The sequence below is a fragment of the Podarcis raffonei genome, chromosome 1, assembly GCF_027172205.1.
Source record: "Podarcis raffonei isolate rPodRaf1 chromosome 1, rPodRaf1.pri, whole genome shotgun sequence".
NCBI classification, from domain to species: Eukaryota; Metazoa; Chordata; class Lepidosauria; order Squamata; family Lacertidae; genus Podarcis; species Podarcis raffonei.
In genome coordinates, this window is record NC_070602.1 from 92,736,581 (window position 1) to 92,763,577 (window position 26,997).

Genomic DNA, 26,997 nt, shown 5'->3' on the forward strand with positions numbered 1-26,997 from the left:
CGGCGACTGACCCGGCGCGAGCTGTTCTCCGTACGTGCGCGCGAGAGCCTCGAAGGATGGAAGCGTTAGCCTCGGAGCTGTACGGCGTGCAGGCGGTGCGCTTCGGCGAGTTCGTGCTCAAGAGCGGCCTCGTCTCCCCGGCCTATGTCGACCTGCGTGTCATCGTGTCGCACCCGGCCCTGCTCAACAAGGTGAGCCCCACGGGCGGGCTGGCGGGCACGGGTCGCGCGTGAGGGAGGAAGGCGGGCCCGAGGCAGTTGGAGGAGGGAGGCCGAGAGACCAGCGCCTCATGTTTCTATTGCAGCTGGGGGTTATTATAAGCACCGCTGGTCCTGACTGGGGTTTGCCGGTTTGCCTCTCCTCTCCTTGTTCCCCCCCCCCTTTGGGGAAAAGGGTTTACAAGGGTGCAAGCGGGGGGGGGGCAGCTTGCTGCTATCGAATTTGTGTCAGCTTCTCTGTGAGCCTTTTCAGCAGGACAAAAACGCTTTAATGCCTCTTCTAATTTAGTGCTGTCGATGCTAATGGACAACAGCTGTCATCACCTCCGGCCCTAACCATGTTGACTGGGACTGAGGGAAGTTGGAGGCCAGCCATGCCTGGAGATTTGGAAAGCCTCTTTTAAACAAGCAAACAAACATGGCAAGAGTGTTAGAAGAGTCAGAAAGGGACCACGAGGGTCATCTAGTTGCTGGGGAAGAGGGCGGCTGTCAAAGATGATGCAATCCTGCCAGCTAGTAGTACTCCTGGAACCATGTTGGGGTGGGTTTTTCCCTCATGCATAATTGTCTGTGGTGGAAGGTGAGGTAGAGGGATATGGATGGAAGAAGGGCACAAAGTGATAAGAACATTGATCTGTCGTGTCAGCATTGTTGCAAAGGATACCCTTCTCAGAACTCAATAGCATAGCTGATCATTTGTGCCATATTCAACCAAATAGTTGGGCTAGTGGAACCCAACACAAGGATTCCCACTAGTGCAACAGAGATCACACAAATACATGATTCTTCCAAGGAAATAAATAAGTTATCACTGCTTGTTGCTCTTCAACCTAAATGCAAAGAACACAAGCATAATTAGGTGATGAAGTACGCATCATGTGAAGAAACAAAATCCATGTGATCTTTGGTGCTTATGGTTTCACTTTCTGGTGATTCTTTGTGGACTCTCCTTATTTTATTGACAATGTATTAATGTTTGGTTATAATGGTAGAACCTATTTAATATTTAAAACAATTTCTTTCAGGTAGCAGGTTTCCTTTTTCAAACAGCAAAGGATGCTGCAATCAAGTATGACTCTGTGTGCGGGGTCCCATACACGGCTTTGCCCCTGGCTACAATCATCTGCTCAACCAACCAGATCCCAATGCTTATACGGCGAAAAGAAGCTAAAGATTATGGTAAAAAGAATCAAATTTACCTAGATCATATATATTGGCATTATAAGCAATGAATATTCAAGACAGCAAAAATGTTTATAATAAATTAACAAAGTTTCCAACTTCCTCGGTAGTGTGTATACAGTTTGTTGTTTTAGCAGATCTAGAAAGGTAATAATTTGATGTACATAACACACCTGTGTTTTGACCAAACTGCGGGAGGTAGTGGAAGACAGAAGTGCCTGGTGTGCTCTGGTCCATGGGGTCCATGGGGTCACAAAGAGTCGAACACGACTAAACAACAACAACACACCTGTGATTTAGGAGCCTTAGTGCAGAAGTTGTAATCACAAGTTTTTATTAACTGGTGTAGTGCAGGTGTTGTTTTTACTAATACAGTGGTACCTCTAGTTACGAACTTCAATTCTTTCCGGAGGTCTGTTCTTAACCTGAAACTGTTCTTAACTAGTGGCGTGCTTTCGCTAATGGGGCCTCTTGCTGCCACTGCGCCGCCAGCACACGATTTCCATTCTCATCCTGGGGCAAAGTTCTCAACTCGAGGTAACTCTTCTAGGTTAGTGGAGTTTGTAACCTGAGGCGTTTGTAACTCGAGGTACCACTGTAGTAGCAATAATATTTTCAGTTGAGCTGGCAAGCTTGGTTTTTTTTGTATTGGTAGGTTAATGAAAAATGCCCTTTTTTGCTTCAAAAGGTACCAAACGTCTTGTGGAGGGGACTATAAACTCAGGAGAAACTTGTCTGATCATTGAAGATGTAGTTACCACTGGTTCAAGTGTTCTGGAGACGGCAGAGACCCTTCGGAAAGAGGGGTTGAAGGTTACAGATGCTATAGTGCTTTTGGACAGAGAGCAAGGAGGGGTAGCCCTGTTGGAGAAGCATGGCATACGCCTACACTCTGTATGCACCTTATCTAAAATTCTCAAGATCCTTGAGCAGCAAGAAAAAGTTTCTCCTGAGATGGTGGCAAGAGTAGAAAAATTCATCCAGGAGAATATTATTAAACCACCTGAGCAAAATGGTACTCCTCCCGTGAAAAGAATGTGCAAAGAAATGAGCTTTGCTGCTCGGGCTGAACTGCCAGACACTCATCCCCTCGCTGCACAACTTCTCAGGCTGATGGAGAAAAAGCAGTCTAATTTGTGTCTTTCTGCTGATGTGACTAACTCCAAAGAATTGCTCCAGCTTGCTGCAACTTTGGGCCCTTCCATCTGTATCTTGAAGACTCACATTGATATTCTAGATGATTTCACCCAAGAAATAGCCAAGGAGTTGAGAGCACTTGCAGATAAGCATGAATTCTTGATATTTGAAGATCGCAAGTTTGCAGACATTGGAAATACTGTGAAGCATCAGTATGAAGGTGAATTTGGCATAACTACTAACCCCTTTCCTCTTTTCAACCTATAATGTGTTGCACATCTCTATAGGGCAGCATATGTTCCTAGTACTCTTAATTTGAAATGTTGGTGTGGCCTTCACTGACTTGAAACTAGCTCCTTATTTTCAAGCCTTCAAGGGCCTTGCTATTGAGCAGACTTTTATTCAGATTGTATGCGATATTGAGAAAAATAATACTGAGGAAACCAAGCCTGAGGCTAGCCTACAGGGTGCTAACAAATACAGAATATTGATATTCCATATCATGATCGTACTGTGTAGTTATGACCTTGATAGGTGTGGAAAATATGACTCTGGACAATATTTCTACAGTGGTAATAAAAGTTGTGAAAAGGGTATCCCTGGTTAATCTCTTAAGTACTTATCTGATTGCCAAAAAGACGCTTAACTGATACATTGTCTATTTATGTTTCAGGTGGTATTTTCAAAATAGCATCCTGGTCAGATATAGTTAATGCTCATGCTGTTCCTGGACCTGGAGTTGTTAAGGGATTGAAAGAAATAGGGCATCCTTTACAGAGAGGGTGTCTCTTGATCGGTGAGATGAGCTCAGAAGGGTCGCTGGCCACTGGTGACTATACAAAAGCTGTGGTAAGTTGGAGCGTTCATCTCAACAAAATGTCTTAAATGGTCTAGATCTCCCACACACACACACCACCTGGGAGGAAGGGGTAGCTCTTTTGAAAACCAGCATTTCTTGGATTTTAATGTGCTGCTATAAGTTTCTCCAGTTTGACATAGCCAGCAAAAATAATATTTGCTGGTGCTTTCTCTGGAATAGATCAGAATGGAAGTGTAGCAGCATAATACTGCAGTGAAATTAATGTCTGAGGGAAAATAGTGGGAGTTTACACTGCTGAAAAATGAAAAACAAAGTTCTTGGGGGAGTGTGGGTAGGAACTGAGGGAAATGGGGTGAGGCAAAGGAAACAAGGAGGTTAGGTTTGTGATTGGCATGCTCATTTGCTAATGAGATAATGGTATCCATTGTGAATTCTTTATCATGTTGTCTTGATTTTGTTAAGGCTGCAAGTCTTTGTGCTTGCATAATAGCACCTTGTTTAGTATTTGTTCCTCCATTCTAGAACAAGAGTGTAAATCATTTTCTAACTGCTCTTGTTTATTTGTTTTCCTTTAGGTTAAAATGGCTGAGGAACACTCGGATTTTATTCTGGGATTTATTTCTGGCTCCAGAATTATTGACAAACCTGAATTTCTTCATCTAACTCCTGGTGTTCAGATGCTAGCTGGAGGTAAGCATTTCTGTGGCACTTTATTTGATGGTACAAAATATTTATGAAAATACCAGAATAATTGAAATAATTCAAAGGTACACTCGTAAATATTTCTGTTTTGTATGCTGGTGAGGGTGAAAATGCAGTCAAAGTCCCCAGTAGTTCCTGTTCAGATTATACCCTTCCCTCTCCTAACATTGAGATTGCCTTTGGATTTGTATGTCTGGTTCTGCATTCCCTAGCCTTGGGTGAGAGATCACATCCAAATACTCAGAATTGTCCAATTCATGTACAGTACTACATTGAGGAGAGTGGGGAAGATGATGAACAGATTTACAGAGTTGTAGGAGTAAAACATACTAACTGTTCCACACTAGAAGCAGCCAAATAAGTACAATATCATAAAATACAATATACAAGTTCCCTAAATGTTCATAATGCTCTGCCCAGTATTTTCTTATTTCATTCACTGAAAACTGTAACTGGACATTAAGGTTACTGGAAATAATTTCCTACTTATCTGTGCTTGTATGCAAGTTCAGAATTTGTAACATCAGACAAATTGCATCTCTCACATATGTTTCCATGTGTCAGTCACTTCGTTCTGATAATAGTACAGCAGGTTTCCACTTGCACAGTGGAACTCTCCCCTGTAGCGCCGAGCTACACTGTAGGGTGCTGGAGGTCCCTCCAGGGCAGATCTTAAGGGTCTGTTGGGAGAGGAATGGGAAGTCCTGCTGTATGAGTGGATCGCTGCACACATAGCCTTGGCTGCAAACCAGTCCCTGCTGTTTTGTATGCAAGATTGCCATGCTTTAAATTATATGCAAATATCAAGGCATATTTGCCATGGATATGCCAGTGAGGCTTTATGTTTCATATTTAATCAGTGTTAATAACCCTTTAAGAAAACTGTTATTTTGTGCTATTTGGTTATTATTATTTGCTCTGATGTGCAGTACTTGATGTTGTTGATTATTTCATCTTGGTTAGATCCTTTTAGAGCATGCTTATTTCCTGTGCACACTTAATAACATTTTAATAATACAGTGGTACCTCGGTTTATGAACTTAATTTGTTCCGGAAGTCCGTTCTTAAACCAAAATCATTCTTAAACTGAGGCGCGCTTTCCCCAATGAGGCCTCCTGCCGCCAATGCCCTTCCACCGTTCAGATTCCATTCTTAGACAGAGGTAAAGTTCTCAAACCAAGACACTATTTCCAGTTTTGCAGAGTTTGTAAACCAAATTGTTCTTAAACCGAGGTACCAGTGTATAAGGATAAATCTGTACCCAGTGTTAGAGTGGGGAACACTTTTTGGAGCTCACCAGCATTCTTGAAACTCTTTTATGAAGGAAACTCCTGGAGAGCAAGCATAACACGGCATATTTGTGATTGTGATCCATTGCAGGTGATAATCTTGGGCAGAAGTACCTCAGTCCTCAGGAAGTGATTGGTAAAAGAGGTTCGGATATCATCATTGTAGGCCGTGGTATCTTATCTGCACCCAGTCGCCCAGATGAAGCAGAGACGTATAGAAAAGCAGCATGGGAAAGCTACTTGCAGAGAATTGGTGTCAGTGCACAAAAATAGCACAACTGCTGTGTTTCATTAAGCAAGCCAAATTCTAGAAGCAGGAAGGATTGAGAAGGTAATGCTTTGTTGTTATTTTGCCTAATGTTGTTGTATATTAAAATTTTGCTATAAAGTTATTTGAGAATCAGTACAGGAATTGTAAATTTTGATTCTGAATTCATACAGCTGTGTGTCGTCTGCTATCCCATTTTTAAAAACACTTTAAAGGGCTTTTTTTTTAACTCCAGTGGTTTTGCGAACCACAGAGCTATAAAGATTGTGAGAAAAGAGGAAGCCGAGCAAATCCTGATCACATTGCATTTGCAGTTGTTTAAAGTTCTTAGGTGCTGTTCTCAGTTGTGTTAAAATGTAAGGACTGAGTGTGATAGGGCGCTAGGCCCTCTTCCGCAGAGTAGTTTCTCCATCCAGCATTCGGTGCTTTAGATCATGATGTGATCAGGTGCAGGAATTGTGTGCCTTAGATATTAATATGCTTGTGTACTATGTGGAGATGATGCATTCCATTAATGATCTGCTACCTCAAAGCACATTCAGGATCCTTGCTTCTCTAATAATTGGCTCACTGGTAAAATGCAGTGGTTGTCACAACAATAAAGTAAACTTCAAAAAGACTATGTTTAAATGGTATGAGAATGGGAAGGTCTTTTTGTACATTAAATACTCTGGATGATACCCAGTGGCATGGATATCCTCTTCCTCCCCCTGAGCCCCCGCAAATCTGCCATCAAATGTCCCGAACTCTCTGGAGTAGAGGAAGGGCAAGTTCCACTGTGAGCAGAAGTATGTTCCACTTGCAGACAAGACAAAGTTGGGTGTCAATATATGCTTTTGTAAATTTCAAGCCCTTCTGTTTGCATTCTACAGATCTTGACTAAAAAAAAAAAAGAAATTTGTGTCATTGTATAAAATTTAAGCCACCAGAGGGTGCTATAACCCTTTGTGTTTTTCAAAAGTTTCTTTACTTAGGGTTGCCATGCATCCGGAATTTCCCAGACATATTTGGAATACCGCATTCATCAGCAGTGTCTGGGCAGAAATCACCCAACTGGGAAAATCTGAACATATGGCAGCCCATGTCGGCAATGCCAATTTGGCCAATTTTTCCTTAAAATAGCTGCAAAATGTCAATTTTTTGCAATCTTGCCAGAAAAAGCACAACTTTTCTGTCCGGATTTTCACTGTTTGAAATATGGCAACCCTACTTTACATAGACTTGTTTATTACTGTTTGGTTTTCCACAATAACTGCCGAGAACTAAGAAACTAAACTTACCGTATTTTTTGCTCTATAAGACTCACTTTTTCCCTCCTAAAAAGTAAGGGGAGATGTGTGTGCGTCTTATGGAGCGAATGCAGGCTACACAGCTATCCCAGAAGCTAGAACAGCAAGAGGAATTGCTGCTTTCACTGCGCAGCGATCCCTCTTGCTGTTCTGGCTTCTGAGATTCAGAATATTTTTTTTCTTGTTTTCCTCCTCCCAAAACTAGGTGCGTCTTGTGGTCTGGTGCGTCTTATAGAGCGAAAAATATGGTGCCTATTGTTTAGGACTTGGCAACCATTTTTGCTGGAATATAAATGTGAAAGCAGTTGTCTGCTGTACGAAATATTTGTCATTTGTGCTGCTTTGGAACAGAATAGACAAATGCAGATGTACTGTTCTCCTAACCATCTTTAGGAGGTTCATGTAGGCTCAGCACTACTCTTGCCATCTGTTTGAGTTACACCTCCTTTCTGCCATTGTCTGTGAATTCAGTGTAATTTCTGTGTTGATATAAGACAGTTGATGGGTCTAGCCATACTTTTAACATTTCCTTAGAGCAGTGGTAGGCAGAGAGCATTTTTAAATGTGCCTGCATTACTCATATGGGTTCGTGTGAGAAAACAGAGAAGAGAAAATAGATACTCCTGAAAAGTGATAGTTGGAGATGATTGAGAGGGAAGTGTCCAAGGCTGTCCCAAGTATAAAGAGCTGTTTAATTGAAGTAGTAGATATTTAACAGAAAAGAACTGTGTTTTCACTTCAGTAAACAAAATAGGGGAGTTCTGTTTTGACAAAATTATAGTAGCTGGTTCTCCTTTGTTTTGTTGCACATACCTTCTTCATTTAGATCGGACTTATTGTTAGCATACATTACTATTTGTATGTGCTTGGCCTTAATTGGCATGGTTTTGGAAGCGGCCAAGAGAACAATGCTTTTCATTCAGGCACATCTCTGTAAAGAAATCTGTGTCCAGGGTTAATGTGTTCTATAATCTCTAATTTTACATTCCCTGGCTTCCTTCCATATGTTAGCAACATGAGAACTAGGTCACAATTTGTTTGTGTGTTTTTTAAAAAACCTCATTTGCATAATATACCATAGGCATTCCTAGCTGAGGCAGTGAATGAATTACAGGGAGACGGGCGCTGGATGTGCTAACCTGTGCTAGTTTATAAAACAAGTTGAATTTCTTAATTGTATCTTTTTTTGTAAAATAAGGGTGTTTTTTTTAAGTGGCTGGATTTGACTTTTATACATTTAAGCTGATGCAGTCTTTGGCGTTGTGGTCATCAGGTGATATTTCTTGTTAGACTGGTTGCTTGGCAAACTTCTGTGCCAAGGAAATGCAGTAGCTTAATGATGGCAAAAATATTCATTCTGCAGTTATTTATTGGCTTGCAGTACTTGTTGAAGAACCAAATCCATCAGAGATTGTTACTTCATTCAATACTAGGCACTGAGCCAACTACCCCAATAACAGTGATTCTCCATAACTGGCTGTTATTGAAATGCTCATTACAGATTATTATAGGAATAACACAAACACTTGATAGCCATTTAAATTCTGTAGTTCTGTCCCATTCTCTGTTGAAGTGTTCAACGGCCATTTCATTCAGAAGATGTAAGTGGCATGAGGTGCTTTGCAGTACCTAATTGTTGTTGTCTTCAAGTTTCCACCCCACCTTTAATTTGGCTGCTTTACACTTTTATTTTGTAATGAAACTGGAGCCAGTTTATTTTAACAGTGAAGGACAATTTCAGCCTTTTGTAATGTGGCCCTTTATCACTGTAAATCTGTTATATGCAACCTTTCTTTGCTATTAGCCAAACAGTGCTTTTCCACTATGTCCAGCCACTATGACTTGTAAGAGACAACTTTATTTGTGTGAGTGAATTAGTTAATGTGGTTAAGATGGAAAGTTAATAAGTTCTAGTGTGTCAGGTAATTGTACAACTCTTCTCATTCCTCCATCAATCCTGGCTTTGATTGATGAGTGTTCTATTTTTACATGCCATGGGCTGTTCTCTTCTTATTGCTTATGTTGCCATTATAAAGCCTTTAGAGGCCTTGAAGGAAAGGTGGCGTATAAAAATATTAAATAAACACAGTTTGATGCTGGGTAGCAGATAGTAATTGTGTTCATTGTAGCAAGCTTAAACAGCCTGTTGGTCTATGTCTGCACCTACTGCTCCAGCAGGAAATGAAAATAACTTGGTTTTCTCCTGGCAAATGCATTTTGTGACCTGCAAGGGTCAGAAATAGAGAATCAGTGGTAGCTTGGCTAGCCTTTTATTTAATTTATGTTGCCTTCTGCACTGAGGCTGTGTTACAATAGTCTCTTAAGTTACCATAAGAAATAGATATACTCTAATCCTCAAGAATATTAGTTTCTTTCTTTTTTAAAATTGGAGGTTTGTTTTGCAGGCTCAACTAATGGAGCAAGAAATGCTTCCAGGCATTAGGCTACACAATTAGGTGTTAAGTTGTAGCCTTAAATTCATACTTGATGTATCTACACTGCACATGTAGGTGTTGGGAGTGATAGTTTAACTGGGAAGTTTAAGAAACTGTCATTAAAGTCCTAACAAAATTCAATTTGCAGCTGCCTGCTATATTGAAACTGGACAATGTTTGCAGTAATATTGTATGTACAAGGGAAGTGTATAGACCCTTATTTTTTATAATTGCAGAGTCACGAAATGTTTTGAGCACTGTTCTTTCCCCAGTCATTGCAAGAACTTGAAGCAGCACTTCATTAAACTCGTATTTGGATTTGTGATAATGGTCTTTGTGTGCTTAAGACCTTTCATACGTGTCATATTACTTGGTGGAGTAGGTGCAAGTGGCTACCCCATGTGCTTTGCAGTTGTCATTTTGCTACATGTTGACTGCGTGGAATAATATGAAATTTCTCCCTTCCTGGGCTGCAGTGGTCCCACCACTCACTTGATTTTGCTTTTCAGCCCATCCAATTGTTTGCCTGCTGCCACACCTCTTCATTACAGATTATTGAACAGTGAACCTAGCAACTTTGCCTCTTGGACAAGGTGATGCAGCATTAAGGCTGATTTCTTCGCGAAGAGGAAATGCAATGTCACTGCCAACAAACAGTAAGCTTTATAAAACAAAAGTACTTTATATGCTGCCTCTCTGTAACTAGGCATTTAGAAACCTGATCTTAATACATTTAACACTGTGCTTCTTTAAAGATCTTTATTGTTCAGTGTTAAAGTAGATTAGGTTAAACCTAACGTGTCATATAGTGAGAACTAGTGAGCAGCCTTTAGAGGACCTCTAGTTGTCTCCTTTGCCAGCATGCAAAACTGGTGACATTGAACAGAAACAGAGATTACGTATCTTACGTTTTGTGGTTAGTTGAATTATGCAAATATTACAGTGTCCACACTTGGGTTTATTTTATTTTCACCATGGGTCACGTAGTGAGTAAATAGGGGCTGATAAATTCAGGTTAAAAAGATCAACAACCAGATGCTAAGCATGTGTACTGGAAGTAAAGTTCAGTGGGAATTAATCCTAAATAAGCATGCTTGGAGTCAAAACATTTCCAGCTACTTAAAAGCTACTGTGACTGTTGTAATGTGGAATTTCAGATAACTGAGCAGTTTGTAAGTGTACAGGTAAACCTAAAACTGATGGGCTGAACAAGCAGTCTTCCTTGTTTATATTAATTTAAATTCTGATAGTGCTTAAATATAGTGCTACACATCTTTCATAAAAATAACTTGATCATGGAAGCAAAGGAATAAGTATACTCATAGCACATATATGCAATTGCTTTTATTTTTTTAATATAAAAATTTATTCTAAAAACTGTTTAACACCTGGATTTTTTTTTAAAAAAAACAATGCTTCCACCACCTTCTCCAGTGCTAGTTTTTCTCCCCTAAAAACCAGCAGTGACACAATACCCCTATGAAATGGACCTGCATGTTTTTTTCCTACCAAGATATGGCTGAAGCTGCTATATGGCACATTGTTCAATAGGTTGGCGCTTCCACGGCATCAAGAGCTCCAGGTCAGTGACAACACATTCTGAGCACATCAGCGGGGCTTGGGTTAGAGATCTGCAGAGCACATGGGCTGCTACCCATTTGTCCTCAATGTGCAATAGAAGCCATCTCCTGACATTCAAGTCAAAGTTTAGAATACTGTCCCACTGTAGAGGATTCAGTCTTCCTTTTTGGGAAGCGCTGAGGAAGCCAAGCAATTGTCAAGCATTCCAATCTCTCTTCCACCTTCAAGCATAGGGTCAATCAACTGTACCATTATAGGTCCTGTTAAGCTTGTTGAATGTGAAATCTAAGCTATGGGTGGAAATAGGTTTTCGGTAAAGAGGGTTTGAAGCCTACAAAAAAGAAAAAAAGGAAGTGATATAAACAGTGTATTTACAGGGAGATTAAACTCTGGACATGAAAACCAAATACAAGTCCTGCTAAAATCTCCATTGTTTTCCCCTCCCCTTAAAGTTATTTTGCTATTCTTTCCCCCTGCACTCCTAAAGTCTGTAATAGTGTTGTGTAGGCCTATGACAGCCAGACTGCGATAGAGGCGTCACCTAGCGGTATACCGCTGGTGAAACCACTGACACTCCTGAGTCCCTCTGCCATGGGGGGGGGGAGAGCGGCTGGCAGAGGCCAGCTGGTTTGTCGCTTCAGGAGTGACTGACTAGAAGAGCCCTCCAGTGTGAAGGCGGAGGCAGCCCCCCCCCGACTGAGTGAGCCCTGATGCCTCGCTTGCTCGGGGAGGGGGGGCTGCCTCTCCTCACCTGACCAGCTCAAGGAAGCCACACTGTCTTTCCAAGCAGGCAGGCGGCAGCCAAGTGCATGGAGCCTGAGAAGCACCTTCTCAAGCTCCCTGAATCTGTCTGCCTTGTGTCTTCTTCCGCTGGGGTCGGCTGTCTGTTTCTTCATGGCGTGACCAACTGCCCCAAGAGCAAAGCCACAGCCTGCCTTCCAGGGCAAAGGCAATTTGAGCTGCCAGTACAGTGGTGCCTCGCAAGACGAAATTAATTCGTTCCACAAGTTTTTTCTTCTTGCGAGTTTTTCGTCTTGCGAAGCACGGTTTCCCATAGGAATGCATTGAAAATCAATCAATGCGTTCCTAGGGAAACCGCCTTCAGACCAGGTCCGGGGACAGTCTGTCCCCCGACCTCTTCTGAAGGCTGGGCGGGGGGCAAGGACTTCTCCGCTGTCCCGGGGCGATCTGAAAATGCTGGCCGGCGGCAGCGAACGGTTCGCTGCCGCCTGCCAGCATTTTAAAAGCTCCCGGGACAGCGGAGACTTCTCCGCTGTCCCGGGGCGCAGCGAAGGCTGCGCTGCCGCCCGCCAGCATTTTAAAAGCTCCCGGGACAGCGGAGACTTCTCCGCTGTCCCGGGGCGATCTGAAAATGCTGGCGGGGGCAGCGAACGCTGCGCTGCCGCCCGCCAGCATTTTAAAAGCCCCCGGAAGTCTCCGCTGTCCGGGGGCTTTTAAAATGCTGGCAGGCGGCAGCGCAGCCTTCGCTGCCGCCCGCCAGCATTTTCAGATCGCCCGGGACAGCGGAGAAGTCTCCGCTGTCCCGGGAAGGCAGGTGGGGGGAGCAAAGACTTTTGCCCCCCGCCGGCCTTCAGAAGAGGTCCTGGACCTCTTCTGAAGGCCGGCGGGGGGCAAAAGTCTTTGCTCCCCCCCCGCCTGCCTTCAAAAGCCATCGGGATAGCGGAGAAACGCGCTGCGCTTCTCCGCTATCCCGGGAAGGCAGGCGGGGGGGAGCAAAGACTTTTGCCCCCCGCCGGCCTTCAGAAGAGGTCCAGGACCTCTTCTGAAGGCCGGCGGAGATTTCCCTATGGGCTTTCTTCTTGCGAAGCAAGCCCATAGGGAAATTCGTTTTGCGAAGCACCTCCAAAACGGAAAACTCTTTCGTCTTGCGAGTTTTTCGTTTTGCGAGGCGTTCGTCTTGCGGGGCACCACTGTACGTTGTGGCTCTTCAGCTGCCGCCAACACAGCCACTGCACATGTTTGCGTCCCTCCACCCGAGCCACCTCTGCCTCCCTGCACACCATTCTGGTCTCAAGCAGCCTCCATGAATCCTTCCCTGAACAGAGTAAAACGAGACTTTCCCTTCCTGCTCTGTAGTCCTCAGCACACATTTGCACATTTCTTCCCACCCCTATGCACTGAGCCCTTTTCCAGCTCTTTCCTGGTCCCGTCCCCCCCCCCCCCCCAATGAAGTGAATGCTTACCATTTCATATCTTGCCCGGGAACGCTCACTTTGGAATCTGGCAAATTCCCGCCTGTCATGAATAGTGACCAGCAGCTTCCAAATTGCCAAGAGGACAATCCCCAGGAGCACAATGCTGCCTACCACAGCCAGTAAGATCATCATGGCATCAGGGGCAGTGCTACACTCTGGCAAGGAAAAGAAAGGGACCCCGTTGATCATCATTGATAAGGACACTATCTAAATCCAGTGTAAACATCAGAACTTGCCTTTTCAAGTACAGTTATTTATCAAGCCTGAAAGGTTCAGAACCAACAGCAGAATTTATGATGCAGTATTTCAGAGACAACAGTTAACTATTAACATATGATCAGCTCTGCTAATTCATTTGCAGCATATATATTGTTGCAGCAACTGAGTTTTTATATATCCCCAATCCAGCAAGTGGCTACTTCTGTGCACATATAAGGTCACTGGATGGGGAATTTCACATGTCTTTTTGCTTGCTGCATGTGACAGCTCCATATGTATAGCATTTTTCAGAACGGGTGGGGAACCTCAGCCTGGGCTCTTCCCAAGTTTCACCCTTTCCTCAGCCACACACTTCCCAGGCCGCATTCTATTTCACACGCTCATTGAGCGTGTTTGCCTGGCTCAGAATGTGTCCTTGAACTCTGATAATGCCTCTTGCTTGTCTAGGTGGAAGCTAGAGAGGGGAATGCGGGTGCGTATACAAACTGGCCTACTTTACATAGATAAAATTTACATCCATTGCTCTGCCCCGTCCACCACTGGCATGCAGCCCCAAAGTCGCCTAGAAAGAAATGCCATCTGAAAATGATGCCCCACTCACCTCAAGCTCACAGCTCAGCTAATTTGACAGGAGACCAAGGCCAGGGCAGCAACTGCATTCAATTCCCTAAAGCTAAGTTAGGGCACAATACTGCCTAACTTTTCAACTACAAAAAGTATTAATTTTTTAAATTTTAAATCCAATTTTGGACTCTTTCCCCGAAGTCTGGAGCTGTTTAGATCAGGAGCTTTAGATTATCATGCTATACCATTGCTTATCTAGATTCTTTTTTACTTTGGTCATAGTTAGACTTAAAAATAAGGGTGGGGATTTGGGTCTAGCCAATAAGCTCCAATTGGCTCAGATGTTTCTCCTGGCAAGAATGCTTGCAACACTGAGGTAAGTTGACTTCATCATCCCATCACACAAGGTCCTTCTGATGTGCTCCAGATGTGCCTGGCACTGATTACTGACCATCAACCTTCATCCCCTCTCGCTAGTATTCTGTGGACCACTCCCTATGTGAATCTGTTCTTCTGGCTTAACCTACAAGCAGTTTTTTCCCCCATAGTGAAAATGAATTAGTGGGCAGAGCAATCCAAACTCCTCTTGTGCTCAGCTGTCTCCTCCCAGCTAAGCTGGACTCTTGCAGGCTGCCTTCAACAGAGCAATGCAGAACTGCCCCTTTAAAATATACAGACACTATGGGCAGCCAGTGAAAGGTCTCAAAACACGGTATATGGGGGGCAGGGAGGCTGAGCTGGCCTAGGATCCATCAGCATCAGGCTCAATCACTGCACCATCTCCAGGCTGGTGCAGCAATTTAAACCCTCACTTTCAGCCCTGGCTGCTGTGCATGGCAGGGCTGTGGAAGTGGCCCCACCACACTAAAGCCCCCAAAGGGGGAAGGCTTGGTTCGCCTTAAATACCTAAAACTGCTCGTGTGTTTTCTGCACATCTGAAAAGGGAAAGAGTATTTAGGGACAACATCCAAGCTCTTGTACCCTTAGTGGTGTTAAAAGAAGCAAAATATTCTAAGGGATTCTACAGTCAAGTCCACAACCAAACTTTTGCCTTGGTGGTATGGACAAACAGCACAAAGCATGTACGATATAACAAACCTGGTTCCTTGAGAACAGTGATGTTTGTCTTTCCACTGGTGAGTTCCGTGTAGGTGAACTTCATCACACAGTCCTTCACTGGGTAAGCACACAAGACTGAATGAGGGTCATCAGTTTCTGGAATAAAATGTAACACAATCCTATTTATAACACAAAGATTTAAAACCCTAGCATATTGCGGCATATGTTGAAAAACATTTTAACCTATAACATATCCCCAGCATTAGATGCTCCCTTTGTTTTGCTGGGCATTTGTTCAGTGCATCAAAACACATGTTTGAATTACCATTATTTTGACCCCAGAAATGGAAGAATATGTTGAGATTCTAAGTCTCTTGGGTCTCTGGATTCCTTTCAATATGACGGCCTTCCTGTTGGTACATATGGAGCAAATTAGGAAACCATTCAAATGTCTAAAATTGTTGAAACCATTAACATAGTGAGTAGGTGAAAGATTGACTCGGCTGCATGCCTAAACATTTTGAAAGCTATGGATAAACACAACTCCAAGATTGCAAAGGAGATGTTGGTATGGCCCTGCCCTCCTTAAAGAAGAATTTCTATGTGTCTCTGAAAGAAGGCCAAACAAAACTGAAACTTGGAAGGCTTTCTTTGGAAGAGGAAGTTTCATTTCCTTATGCCAATCTCCATGGAGGAAGTAATTGTCTGGAAATAAGCTTAATTTTGCAATCCAGTTGGGGCACAGGGAGTAGCGGGGAGATGGAGATTAAAATATTCAACACTGATGTCAATGTTGTGCATTACAGAAAAACATGCTGTGATAGATGCGCTGCATAGGGTCAAGTGAAGGCATTAAACTGAATAGTTATGTGGCCAGAGATCTGGGGGCAGGTCAGAAAATTGCATCCTCAGGCAGGTCTCATTGGCCAATCTCTCACTTTTGCCCATATGGGTTTGCAGTTTTTAAACACTACTTTGTCCCCTTGGGGAATAAGCAATCAAGTTTCTAATGGGAGTGCTTAGAAAAAGCAAAGCCACACTATGTATGTATAAACTTTGTGACTACCAGCAATATAATGACGCTATACAAAAAGTATTTGAAACATAGTTGAGCAATGCCATAGCTTAACAAAATTATAGCAGGAAGTAAAAAATAAGATTCAGTAGCCTAGGCCAAAAGCCTGACAATAAAGTTTTGTTTCCACCACACAACAAAACACCAAGGCCCCTCAGACTTACGAGTGTCAAAGCCTGGGTGTGAAAACAAGGAAATCCCATTCACCCAGCAACTGCATGTTTCCATTGGTGGATCTGAATGGGTGAGGCAGTATTGTATGGGAGGATTGGCCCTTCAATATCCTTGAGCAGGTTACTTTTCATCTGCCTGTGCTCCTGCTCCCATGTTAAGAATCTGATGTCTTCCCTTTTCATCTCTCTTACTGTGTGAGCGTTTGGCTGCTTGGCAGATGGCTTGTGGACCATGTCAGAAGCACAGACCTCTGCAGTTGCCACAAAGAGCTTCTGTTTCAAAGATGCCTCAACCTTCATTACTCCTGATAGCAGATGGCCCACAAATCCCTACCTGTACATGTACAACTTCAGACCAAACTAAGAGCAACTGGTATACAGACATTCAGTCAGGAAAGGAATCAAATGTAATCCTGCTAAACATCTTGAATTAGTCGCATTTAATAAATGAATGCTCTTTAAACTAATTCTTTAAAATTGATTCAGTAGTGCATCACTGGAGAAGTTCTGATGGACCTTCTAAAACAGATGTCATGGAGGATGAGACACCTAGCCATAATGGAGGCTATGCAATGTCTCCATGAACTGTGGAGGCAATGCTGTGCCATGGTCAGAGGCAGAATAATTCTGAATTTCAGTTGTCGGAAATTGCAGGAGGGTACTCTTGTGCTCAGATCCTGCTTGCAGGTTTCCCACAGGCATCTATCTGGTTGGCCGCTGTGAGAACAGGATGCTGGACTAGAAGGGCCATTGGCCTAATCCAGCCAGCTCTTATATTGTTATGAACCAGTTGTTGCTAAATTGCATCTCCCATCATCCCTAACCATTGGCCATGCTGGCTGGAGCTGAAGACCCAACCACCTCTGGAGGACCATGGGTTCCCTATCTGCTCTAGAGCCTTACCAAGAAGTTAAACTAGTAAACGTTAACCAACAAACTCAAACTAGCATGGGGACAAGCAAAGAAGGATGCCTTCACCATGGTATGGTTCCCCTTTACATACACAGCACAACAGGACAATGATCTATCCCCACAAACAGCATACAAATCAATTGGCTAACCTGACCCAACAACCTACCCCCCCCAACAAGCTACACCGCAATCAACTGAATGCAGCCAACCAAGCTTGGGACCGGACCCCTAACCTTTCACATTATCAATAAAAATAAATACATAAACAAAGGACCTACCCATTTGATGCTGACACAAACCCCCAACACTAATAATAGGCAATAGAACAAAAGAACAAAATGTCCACACTCTCTTTCCCCCCAAATGCAGTATGTCAATGACAAAAGTGTCTCTCACTAAATGTAAAGGAACTGTGAAAAAGACTGAATTGAAAGTGGAGGCAACAGATGTACCTTAACCGTTCATTTTGTAACACAAAAATCTTTAACAAAAAACTAATTGAAACAAAAAACTTAAGTGGTATTTGAGGGAAAGCAGTGTATCCCACTGTTTCTCATGCTAGTTGTTTGGAACACTGCTAAAACCAAGTATCAAGTTCACTTTTTGAGCAATAAACCAACAATTTGTAAAGGCTCCTAGGGTCTGATCAGACATTCCATCTCATCATTTTTGAACCCAGCTACAGATTTTCAGAAGAATGCACACGAAAGGCCTATCTGGTTTAGGCTAATAAGTAAAGCCCTAATAACAAAAGGGAGATTGAGAAAACGAGGTTCCTAAATGATGCCGGCTTCAATGCCAAGGGATTGCACTCTCTCCTGTGGATTCCTTTTGCTTTCCTCTTGCCTTCGTTTTTGAATACTCCACAGACAACAGTCTCATTTTGAGGCGCAAAGTGCTGACAAAGTGGAGATGTTATCAAAACTGCAATCAATCCACTGTGTTTGCATTTCAAAAATGTGCTGAATGGTTTTTATCGCCAGAAATTGCTTGAAGGGTCATTTTTGAGAGAAAGGGGGAAGTTGTGGGGGGGGGCAGACACAGCTGTTTCAAGCAGTTTCTCCCCCGGCCCCCAGTGGATCATATAAGGACAGGCTGTTATATGAAATGAAAAGGCCTGTCAGATGGGTTTGCAGGAAAAACCCATCTATAGCAGGTTTGGCCGCTGCATGTGAAAGTGAAGCAGAAGGGTCCATTCTCCTATATTATTCAACTTCTATATGAAGCCAGTGGGAGTTGTCATCTGGGGATTTGGAGCATGGATGGCACACATATTTCTCCTTATTCTGTCTGAATCAGGAGAGGCTGTGAAAGTGTTGAACCAAAGCCTGGAAGAGGCTGGATCCCAATAGGCCACTCTGGGGCAGAGGTGAGGAAGTATGTTTGAAGGAGTCCAATATGATCACTATGCCACCATAGTTATGCTCTGTCCAAATTGTGGTGGCTACAGAAGCCGTAGAGTCCATGCCTCTGTTGGGACCCCATAAAGGAGCAAGTAAGGAACGCAAATGTTTCAGTTCAATTCTACCCTAGACTTATAAAGCTGGTGCAAATCACTTCCCAAAAGTGGATCTCCAGAGTTTTTCTGTTTGCACAGGAAGAGCTTTGCATGCAATTCAACACAATATTGGCTACGTTATCTCTGCAGAGCTTAAGCATATGAGTTTGGAAAGCAGCTTCAAACGAAAAGCCTGCATTTCAGGGTTATCTGTATGCATGTTGTTATCTGAAGTTAGCTTTTGCGATTAGTAGGCATCTGTATTTATACAAGTACGCAGAAGGGCTTTCAGGGGCATTTTTAAGAACACACACACACACCCCGCACCTCTGTGGCAGTTTTGGATGCCATTAATGAAAAAATCTGGACTTTTCTCCCTAGGGGTTCATAATGGAGTCACATTTAAATAGCAAACAAACTCACCACAGACAGACAAAGAGGAAGAAAAAAAATATGTTGCAACATTTGCATTGGCAAATAGTCATTGTCTGTGAACTGGCGGGAGTGGGGTTGAGCCACAAGTACAGTTGAGCAGCTACAGCTGTGATGGTCCATCCCCCCCGCAAATACCACACACACACACACACACACACACACACACACACACACACACGAGAAATGGAATGTGACAAAAGCTTGAAGTCCAGAGATACCAAACTACTCAGTCCACATGACAATGTACTCCAGACAGAGAGTGGCTGGCTATATCTGTTGCCATTAGATCATGCAGCAACAATTTTCTTTTAACTCAGAGGTGGACTGCAACTCCCATCAGCCCCAGTCTGCATGGCTAATGGTAAGGGATGTTGGGAATTGTAGTCCAGCAACAAGTGGAGGGCCACAGAAAGACCACTCCTGTATCACTAGCCAATATATCTATACAATAGGATCACCTCTCAGCTACTTCTCTTCCTACGTTACGCACACAGTTGTTCTTTAATGTTCCTTTCCCTTACAATTCTAATACATTCAACCATTTGTCTACATTTTAAAGAAATACATTCCAAATTCCCTTTCCCCTAAAGTGGTGAGACTTCTGCCAGGATTCTGCCTAGTTTATCTTGCCTGTACTTACTGAGAACATCCACTCGAGTAATGATCTCGTCCCGGCAGTGTTTTTGGCAGGTCTGGTTGTCAGCCAGTCTTCCTGAGTTAAACAGCATACACTCAATGCAGTCCCTTAGAAAGAGGAATGAGAGGAGATTGATAGACTTCCCTTCAAATCACATCTGCGTGCAGTGGAGTCTGCCCCCATAGGGAATGGGGCACTGCCCCACCAACCTCTGTTTACCCTCGGCCGGTCCCCACCTGCCTTCTTGCTTAGAACCAGTCCAGGGAAGTGGCACTGCCACCAGCTTCATCCTCCTTAGTCTCAAGTGTTCCCATCGTAGAACTCAGCAGGAAGGAGGATGGGAGCGAAACTAGAATTAGTGGGTTCTGTCTGTCACTGGTTTTGTCTATCCTCTCTGGCTCCACCGACTGTCGGCCTCCCTATCCTCTGCCCCACAAGTCTCAGTGCACAGTAGCAACCACTATTTGCCTGAGAAAAACATGGACAGAGATGTTTTCTCAAAATAAAACCTTTCCCCCTCTGTGGCAACCACATATAAAGGCTGCTGCTGATTTTATTGGTACACGGGTCATGGCTACACATTTCTTTCTTGTATGTAAGGAGAAACCGTTCCCATTCAAGAAGAAAAAGTCACTCTCTAATAATACTTTTTAAAAAGGAAGAAAGGGGAAGTGATAAGAAGAACCCCAAAAAGGATTTGCACTAGAAAATTATATTTAGGACAGTCCTGTTTTGTAGGGAAGGTATCCAACCTTTGGAGGCTAATACAGAGAATTAGCCAGTTAAGGCTGTGTAAAATTGAAATGAAAAAGAAAATGCATATTGCTTCAGATCATTTTGCATTCTTTCATGCATTTCATTATACACAATACTATTAATGCATGCCTCCACAACATATGAACTGTCAAGCTGAAAACACCAGGCACATATTACAGCTTCATAAACCGGTTTTTGCTATATGATTTGGAATTGGGGGGAAATGGAGGTTGTCAGATACCTGACAGGTTCCAGTACAAAAGCAAGGAGTTGCATTCAGCTTGGGGGTGGCAGGGTGTCACCAGCTGTACAAGCCTGAACAAGTGCCATTAAGCAAAACAAACATCCATCAATGCAAGCTAAATGGATGTTAGAACTATAGAACACAGCAACACAGGAAGCTGCTTTATATCAAGTCAGATCATTGGTCCTTGTCTATGCAGACTGGGAGTGGTTCTCCAGGATCTCGGCCAGGACACATTCCCAGTCCTGCTTGGAAGTGTCAGGGATTGAACCTGGGACTTTCTGCTTCCAAAGCAGCTGCTCTCCCACAGAACTACATCCTTTGCTGCCTTGCATGAAGACAGACGGTGGATGCATGATCCTGGGACTGTTGGGTCTCCTACCCTCTAGCTCAAACGGATTTCCCCCAGTTCTACCTTTTTAACTGCTGAGGCCAAAAACTGATCCAAAGACTTCAGGTATGGAAAGTACTTCAAAGCTACGGTCTCATCTACAATAAGCCGTAATAAGCACAATGGACTCATGGATGTAGTCTTAGACATGTCACATGTCTCAGCTGCAGATTCCCCAACTGAAAAATGGGAATATTGATGAGCTACCTCACTGGATTCTAGTGATAAGTAAAGTTCAAGCTGTAATGCATCATCACTTCCTGATTTTTTGTAGGTATATCGGCAGATGGGATGGACACCAATGAAACTGGAGAGCGACATAATCAGGCACTGTCATCAAGTTGTTATTTGAAGGGTTTTCACTCTAGCTAGCTCACACAATACCTTTTTGTGCTGCAGACGCCTGGGCAGGTAGGGCATTTCTCACACGTCTCTCCAAAGGCACCCGGTTCTGTGCACTGGCATTTCCCACAAATGCAGTTGCCTCGGCCGCTGCACATCTGGCCATCGTTGGAAAGGCACTGGCCCGTCTCTGTCGAGCAGTTGCAGTTGTCCCCGATGTAACCACGGTGGCATTTGCACTCCCCACAGTGGCATTCCCCATGACCTAGAGGCAAATTAAACAGCAGGCGTCACTTATGCTGCCAACAAAATGGGGACACAGTTCTGGAAGACAGCTGAAAATCCAATTAAGAGGCAGTAATGCTACCCAAGAGCCAATGTGTTTAATGATACAAAACTGAGCTTGGCTCTGTGCTTGAGTAAAAAAGTCTTAGCTCAGCCATAGACTCGCTGTGAGACTTTGGGCACATCACTGTTCCTCACTGCTGGTCTGAAAATGGGGTATCAAATGAGCTACCTCACAGGATTGGGTTGAAAGCAAACACATTAAAGATTGCAATACTGTGTAAATTAAAAGTGTTGTGTAGTAGTAAAAAGGGCAATAGCAGGAATGAGTAATTAAAAACTGACTGTGGAGGGAGATATCACATTCAGCAAAAAGTGTCACCTACAAACTGGTGTAGTTCTCACAGGCTGCACGTGAGATGGTAATCCCATCTGCTGTCAGCTGTACCCCGTCAAACTGCAGGTGGGGACTCGCTTTACTGAATCCTCTCCACAACAACCCAAACCAGCCAACCAACAAGGATAAACAAAGCACATGTAACATACTTCTGATGCCGACAAAACAAGCCTTGCCATCCTCTACATAGGAATGTAGCAAAGCCCCAAATCATCAAGCTGCCCAGACATCTTATTTGTAACACATGTATCCCTTCCCTCTTCCCTTCAAGGGTATCCAAGGATGGTCCATTTTATCCTCAACCACTGCTCTGGAGATGACAAGTTCCCGCAAGGTCAAAGTCTCTCTGGGCTAATGGTTGCATGTGCAGAATGTGGTCCACTTGTACAACAGGACTAGCCCGCCCCTTGGCCTCTAAATCTGCTTTGGAGGGTGGGGGTGAGGGGAAAACAGAGCAAGTTTAGGGGTCACACGGGGAGTAGGAGGGGGAGAGAAAGTCCCATTGTGGAAGTGAACCTCATACCCCACTTAGCACTACATGGAATTCCACTCTCGGGCTCAACCCCAACACACTCAACGCCAGAACTCAACAAAGGCTAAAATTAATTGGCATGAGAATAGCTACACAAGGACTGCTAGACTCAAACGTAAAAAGTAACAAGGCTGTACATTTGATATGTTCTGAAATAATGGACACTTTTAAAATGGGTGGCATCTCATTTGTAGATCCCACCTGGCAAGCGTAAGCTGTACAGCATACAAACCAAGGGGCTAAGCAAGAAAATTAAAATAGAAGCAAGTTCCTAGTTATTGTTTCAAGTGGAGCAAAAGTTCAGACATACTCTTTTTGGCTCTTGATTATTTCCTGATGCAGCTGAAGGAATATGTTCTTAGTTAAACCCCACCCTCTTTTTTTCATCCTCGTCTGCTTTGCACTAACAAATATTTAATCTTATTAAATATTTTCATCTCAGAGTCTCTTTCCTTGTTTTGAAATAACAGATTCTACTTTGCGCCAACACCAACAAACATTAAAAGGCTACTACAGACCTTGCAGCACTGCTGTTGACAATATTTTGCAGCAATCTCTCCCTGGAGGAATCATTTCTTAGCTGCTTATGATAAAAACCATTCACAGAGGTCGCGACTTGCTATTTAGGATACTTGGAAATAAGAGGATCTTAAAAAGCAGGCGTATCTGAGCCAACCAAACAACTCCAGGCCAGCCACTTTGGGATGTTCAACATATTTGAAAAGTAGAGGTCCCTGGCTCCCCTCCTTAGACATTTTGGTGGTGGTTGGGGTGTGTCGAATCTGCAGTAACCTTCGTACTAGAGTCAATGAAGTTACATTGGAAAGAAAACTGATATATAACATAATGCCTTGATTTATTTAATCCCCCCCACACACTCCACTCTATTCCAAAGGTGAACAGTCTTTGTTTTAATGTATTGCTATCTCATGCGAACCTCGCAGCCGCCTCTATGGAGTAGATTAGGCTGAGGAAAAGTGACCTGCATTGAAAGTTTTGTGGCTGAACCCAACACTCACTCCTGCTTTCCTCGTACATGTCTCCTTGGAACTGTAAGGGCTTTGGACAAGTTCTGCATAATGTGAAGCAGGATGGAAGAGGTACATTAGCAGTAACCTAAGGGCTGCAGGCCATTTCAACCTAAGAGGTTGTGGATACAGCCCCACCAGAGTTTCTGGGAATCCTGTGAATGCTGCTTGACACTCCAAAGCCAGCATCACTTCCAGAGCGGCACATAACACATAAATAATAAATTGTAGCAAAAGCGCTGGAGTGCTAAAGATGGCTTATTACGCAGACAACAACTTTTAAAACATCCAGGAATATAGATTCTGGTTCAGCTGTGAAATTCCCAGTTCTAACCACAGGGTTAAAGACAGTCCACAAGCCCATGTCCCCCATACTCACCTGACATCAGGTGTGGGGCAGGTAAGGAAGCAGCTACAAAGAAAGACTTGCAAGTTAGAAGTTATTTTGCTGTCAGCAAGCCCCACTTTGTCCGCCTGAAGGTGGCACTGATGGCAAGGTTGACCACCAAGATACTAAACCAAGTGGTGTTTTGTTCATTTTTAAAAAATGAATCATCAAATGGGACTGTCCCTCCTCTATGGTAGCAGGTAGCTACTGTGGTATGTTATTAAGTATGGCACCACCCAACTTTTCTGAAAGTGTATTTGATGGTTTTGTCTGTTTCTAGATAAAAATGACAACAAAGTCAGGTAGCTCTCAAAAGTAGCACTGAATGCTCCTCCTGCCAGATGGGAGAAGTGAATGTATTTTGACTCGGATGCAAACTGAGGTTTTGTGCTGTGGAGAATTCTATTCAGAAAGAGAGGCACTGGTTAATTTTTGTTGTTTCCATTATTGCAAGGAAAATCTTTGGGCACTTAAAAAGTTTGCTCAGCTGGAATTACCTTGAAAGAAATTGAGCTGCAACTGGTTCACTACCAAGATTAAACCAGCTTTCAAGACACGAATGCATCAAGAATTCCCAAGCCTGTGGCAGTCTGTTTGATATTTCTTATACACACACACTCCAAATTAAGAGACAGGGAGGGAGGAAGAGGCCAGGAACTTTTACAATATGTAAAAGGCCGACTCTAAAAATAAATGCTGGAAAAGCACTGCACCCTTCTGCAGGCACAAGTCTTCCTGGTGAATTGGAATATATTCTCAGCCCAAGAAGGGAAAGTGCATTCTAAAAACAAGTCAGAGGGGTCAAAGCAACATACAGAGACTGGGTGACTAACACGCCTGAAACAGGGCATTCTGCCTACAGTACTTCAGTTTTTAAAAATGCTACGCCTGACATTGAATGATTGCAGCATGTTTCAATTGGTGAATGAGTTATGTTGCTCTTGAAACAAAATGTCAGCTATATGATAGTAAGGTACCAGTATCAAACGTTTAAAGCACCTCTCTTTTGGGAGTGGGGGTAGTATCAAGAAACACACATCTGTACCCTAGCACCTGTTGCTGTTAAATAAATATATTTTGTGCACTTGATAAACCCACCATTCTTGTTTTGCTTTTGCATCCAATTTATTAATGCCGTTTGCTAGAAATATTTCACTTCCAGCTTTGCCACAAGGAGCTTCTTCTAGTCCAACTCTGAAATGAGATGTCAGATGTTTCCTGCTCTTCCACTGAAAGCAGTAAACCTAATTCCATGTTTAAAATCAATAGCCAATTTTATTAGAGTGCTCTTAAAAGAGAGCAGACTGACAACCTGATCGTTTCCATGCAATATTCTCAGAAGCTCTCTCCCCTAGATCTCTATGCTTGTAAAATCAGTGGCAGGCAAGAGTGCAGTCTGAGCAGGCAAGTGATTCACAGCTGCCCTGCACCACCACTGGCCTGTGTACACATGGATGCAGGCTTCTGTGTGCACAGCCCCAAGCAGGGTGAGGGGTTTTGTATTCAAATCGGAATTATGCTCACACTTCAACAGGGCCAAATGTAGTAGCTAGTGATACACACATCTGTACCTTGCTGAGCAACTGCAAATGAACAGCTCACAGTAAAGTAACAGCCTCTCTGTGGGATAGTTCATAGCCACCACCATAACTTACAGCTGTAATATGTAAACTGTCCTGATATTAGACAAAACAGAGATAACGGTATCACTCCTTCAAGCTCGGTGTCCTGCTGCTAAACTACTGCTACAGGAGATGAGAACACCATAATGTCCATCTAGCTCAGGACTGTATACACTGACCGGCAGCAGCTACCCAGGGTTTCAGAAAGGGCTCTCTCCTGTTCTACCTGGAGGTGCCAGGGATTGAACTTGGGATTTTCTGTGTGCAGAGCGAATGCTCTGCCACTGAGCCACAGCTCTTCCCTTAAATATTATTGGTTTTGTTATGGTAAAAGGCCCTGCAGTTTGCCTCCCGTGTACTTTAAATTACCTTCCCAACTCCCAGGAGATGAAAACAAGACACACGGGCCAGCTAAATTAACAGATTCATGAGTTGGGAACTTGCAGCAGTCCAAGAAACAATGCTGGTTTCACCAAAGCTATTTCCTTTCTCAACAAGGGAGATGGATATATAGGACTCACTCAGACTCAAATTCCGAGATGCAGCCCATTGCAGCTAAATAAGCAAAGACTGGGAGAACACTGCTGTCTTGCTGTTGTCCAGGGGCTTGGCAGGATGCTGCCCTGGCCTCCTTTGCCCCCATTTCATGCAGGAATCCTTGCTAAGTGAACAAGGCACAACAAAGAGACCACCTCCCTTCATCTTTTCCCTCCCCCTCACTTTCCGTTTTTCTCCACTCCTCTGCCTTTTCAGCAGGAGTGTCAAGAGCACAATACAAATTAAGAGATTTGGCACAGTTTAAGACACAGACCTCCACGCTGCAGCTTTTCTGCAATTTGTTTACAAGGACACATGCCAGTCCTCATTGCGTTTGTCTGGGTTTTTGAAAAAAGGAAAGGAAAACAAAACCCAAGTGGAACCATTACAAATAGATTAAACTGGCTGAGTAGCATTTTATATTTCCCAAATGGAAACTCCTAAAAATAAATAAATGCATGACTGCCCTATAGCGCTGGATGGGAGCTCTAATGCAGTCCAATTAAGTTTCCAGCATGGAGAGAGATGGCTTATACAGAAATAAGGCAAACAAGCTAACTTCTGTCTCTTGCACCTTAAATCATAATGGGACTCCCACTAAAGTCAGCAGCAGGACTCCTACTTATTTTAATGGAGCTGGATTGCACCCTTATAAATGGTTGGCCACTGGGCGAACAGGATGCTGGCCTTTGGTCTGATCTAGCAGGGTTCTTCTTATGTTCTAAAAAGAGTGATAAGAAACTTCAGTTGTGCTCACCACTACATG

General features: G+C 43.4%; 2 protein-coding genes across 5 annotated transcripts in view; one reads left to right on the plus strand and one right to left on the minus strand.

Moving 5' to 3' along the window:
* UMPS (uridine monophosphate synthetase) overlaps positions 1–26,997 on the plus strand; it is a 54,174-nt gene continuing 27,177 nt past the window's right edge. Inside the window, exons 1-7 of one of the 3 annotated variants that reach the window (XR_008332327.1) lie at positions 1–191; positions 1,244–1,397; positions 2,089–2,757; positions 3,211–3,386; positions 3,933–4,047; positions 5,440–5,679; positions 9,850–10,570. Coding sequence is in view for 1 of the 3 variants with exons in the window: in XM_053404365.1 (XP_053260340.1) it covers positions 57–191; positions 1,244–1,397; positions 2,089–2,757; positions 3,211–3,386; positions 3,933–4,047; positions 5,440–5,621 (1,431 nt within the window). In the remaining 2 variants the exon portion in view is untranslated. Of the gene's footprint in view, positions 192–1,243; positions 1,398–2,088; positions 2,758–3,210; positions 3,387–3,932; positions 4,048–5,439; positions 5,838–9,849; positions 10,571–26,997 lie in introns of those variants that run through there. The other 2 variants (XR_008332328.1, XM_053404365.1) reach the window with 2 other exon arrangements.
* The window catches only part of ITGB5 (integrin subunit beta 5), a 74,199-nt gene continuing 57,871 nt past the window's right edge, over positions 10,670–26,997 (minus strand). Inside the window, exons 11-15 of one of the 2 annotated variants that reach the window (XM_053404347.1) lie at positions 21,485–21,707; positions 19,713–19,816; positions 15,019–15,135; positions 13,126–13,292; positions 10,670–11,252 (exon numbers count right to left, since the gene is read on the minus strand). In XM_053404347.1, coding sequence (XP_053260322.1) covers positions 11,157–11,252; positions 13,126–13,292; positions 15,019–15,135; positions 19,713–19,816; positions 21,485–21,707 — 707 coding nt within the window. In that variant the 3' untranslated portion in view covers positions 10,670–11,156. Of the gene's footprint in view, positions 11,253–13,125; positions 13,293–15,018; positions 15,136–15,304; positions 15,390–19,712; positions 19,817–21,484; positions 21,708–26,997 lie in introns of those variants that run through there. The other variant, XR_008332324.1, reaches the window with a different exon arrangement.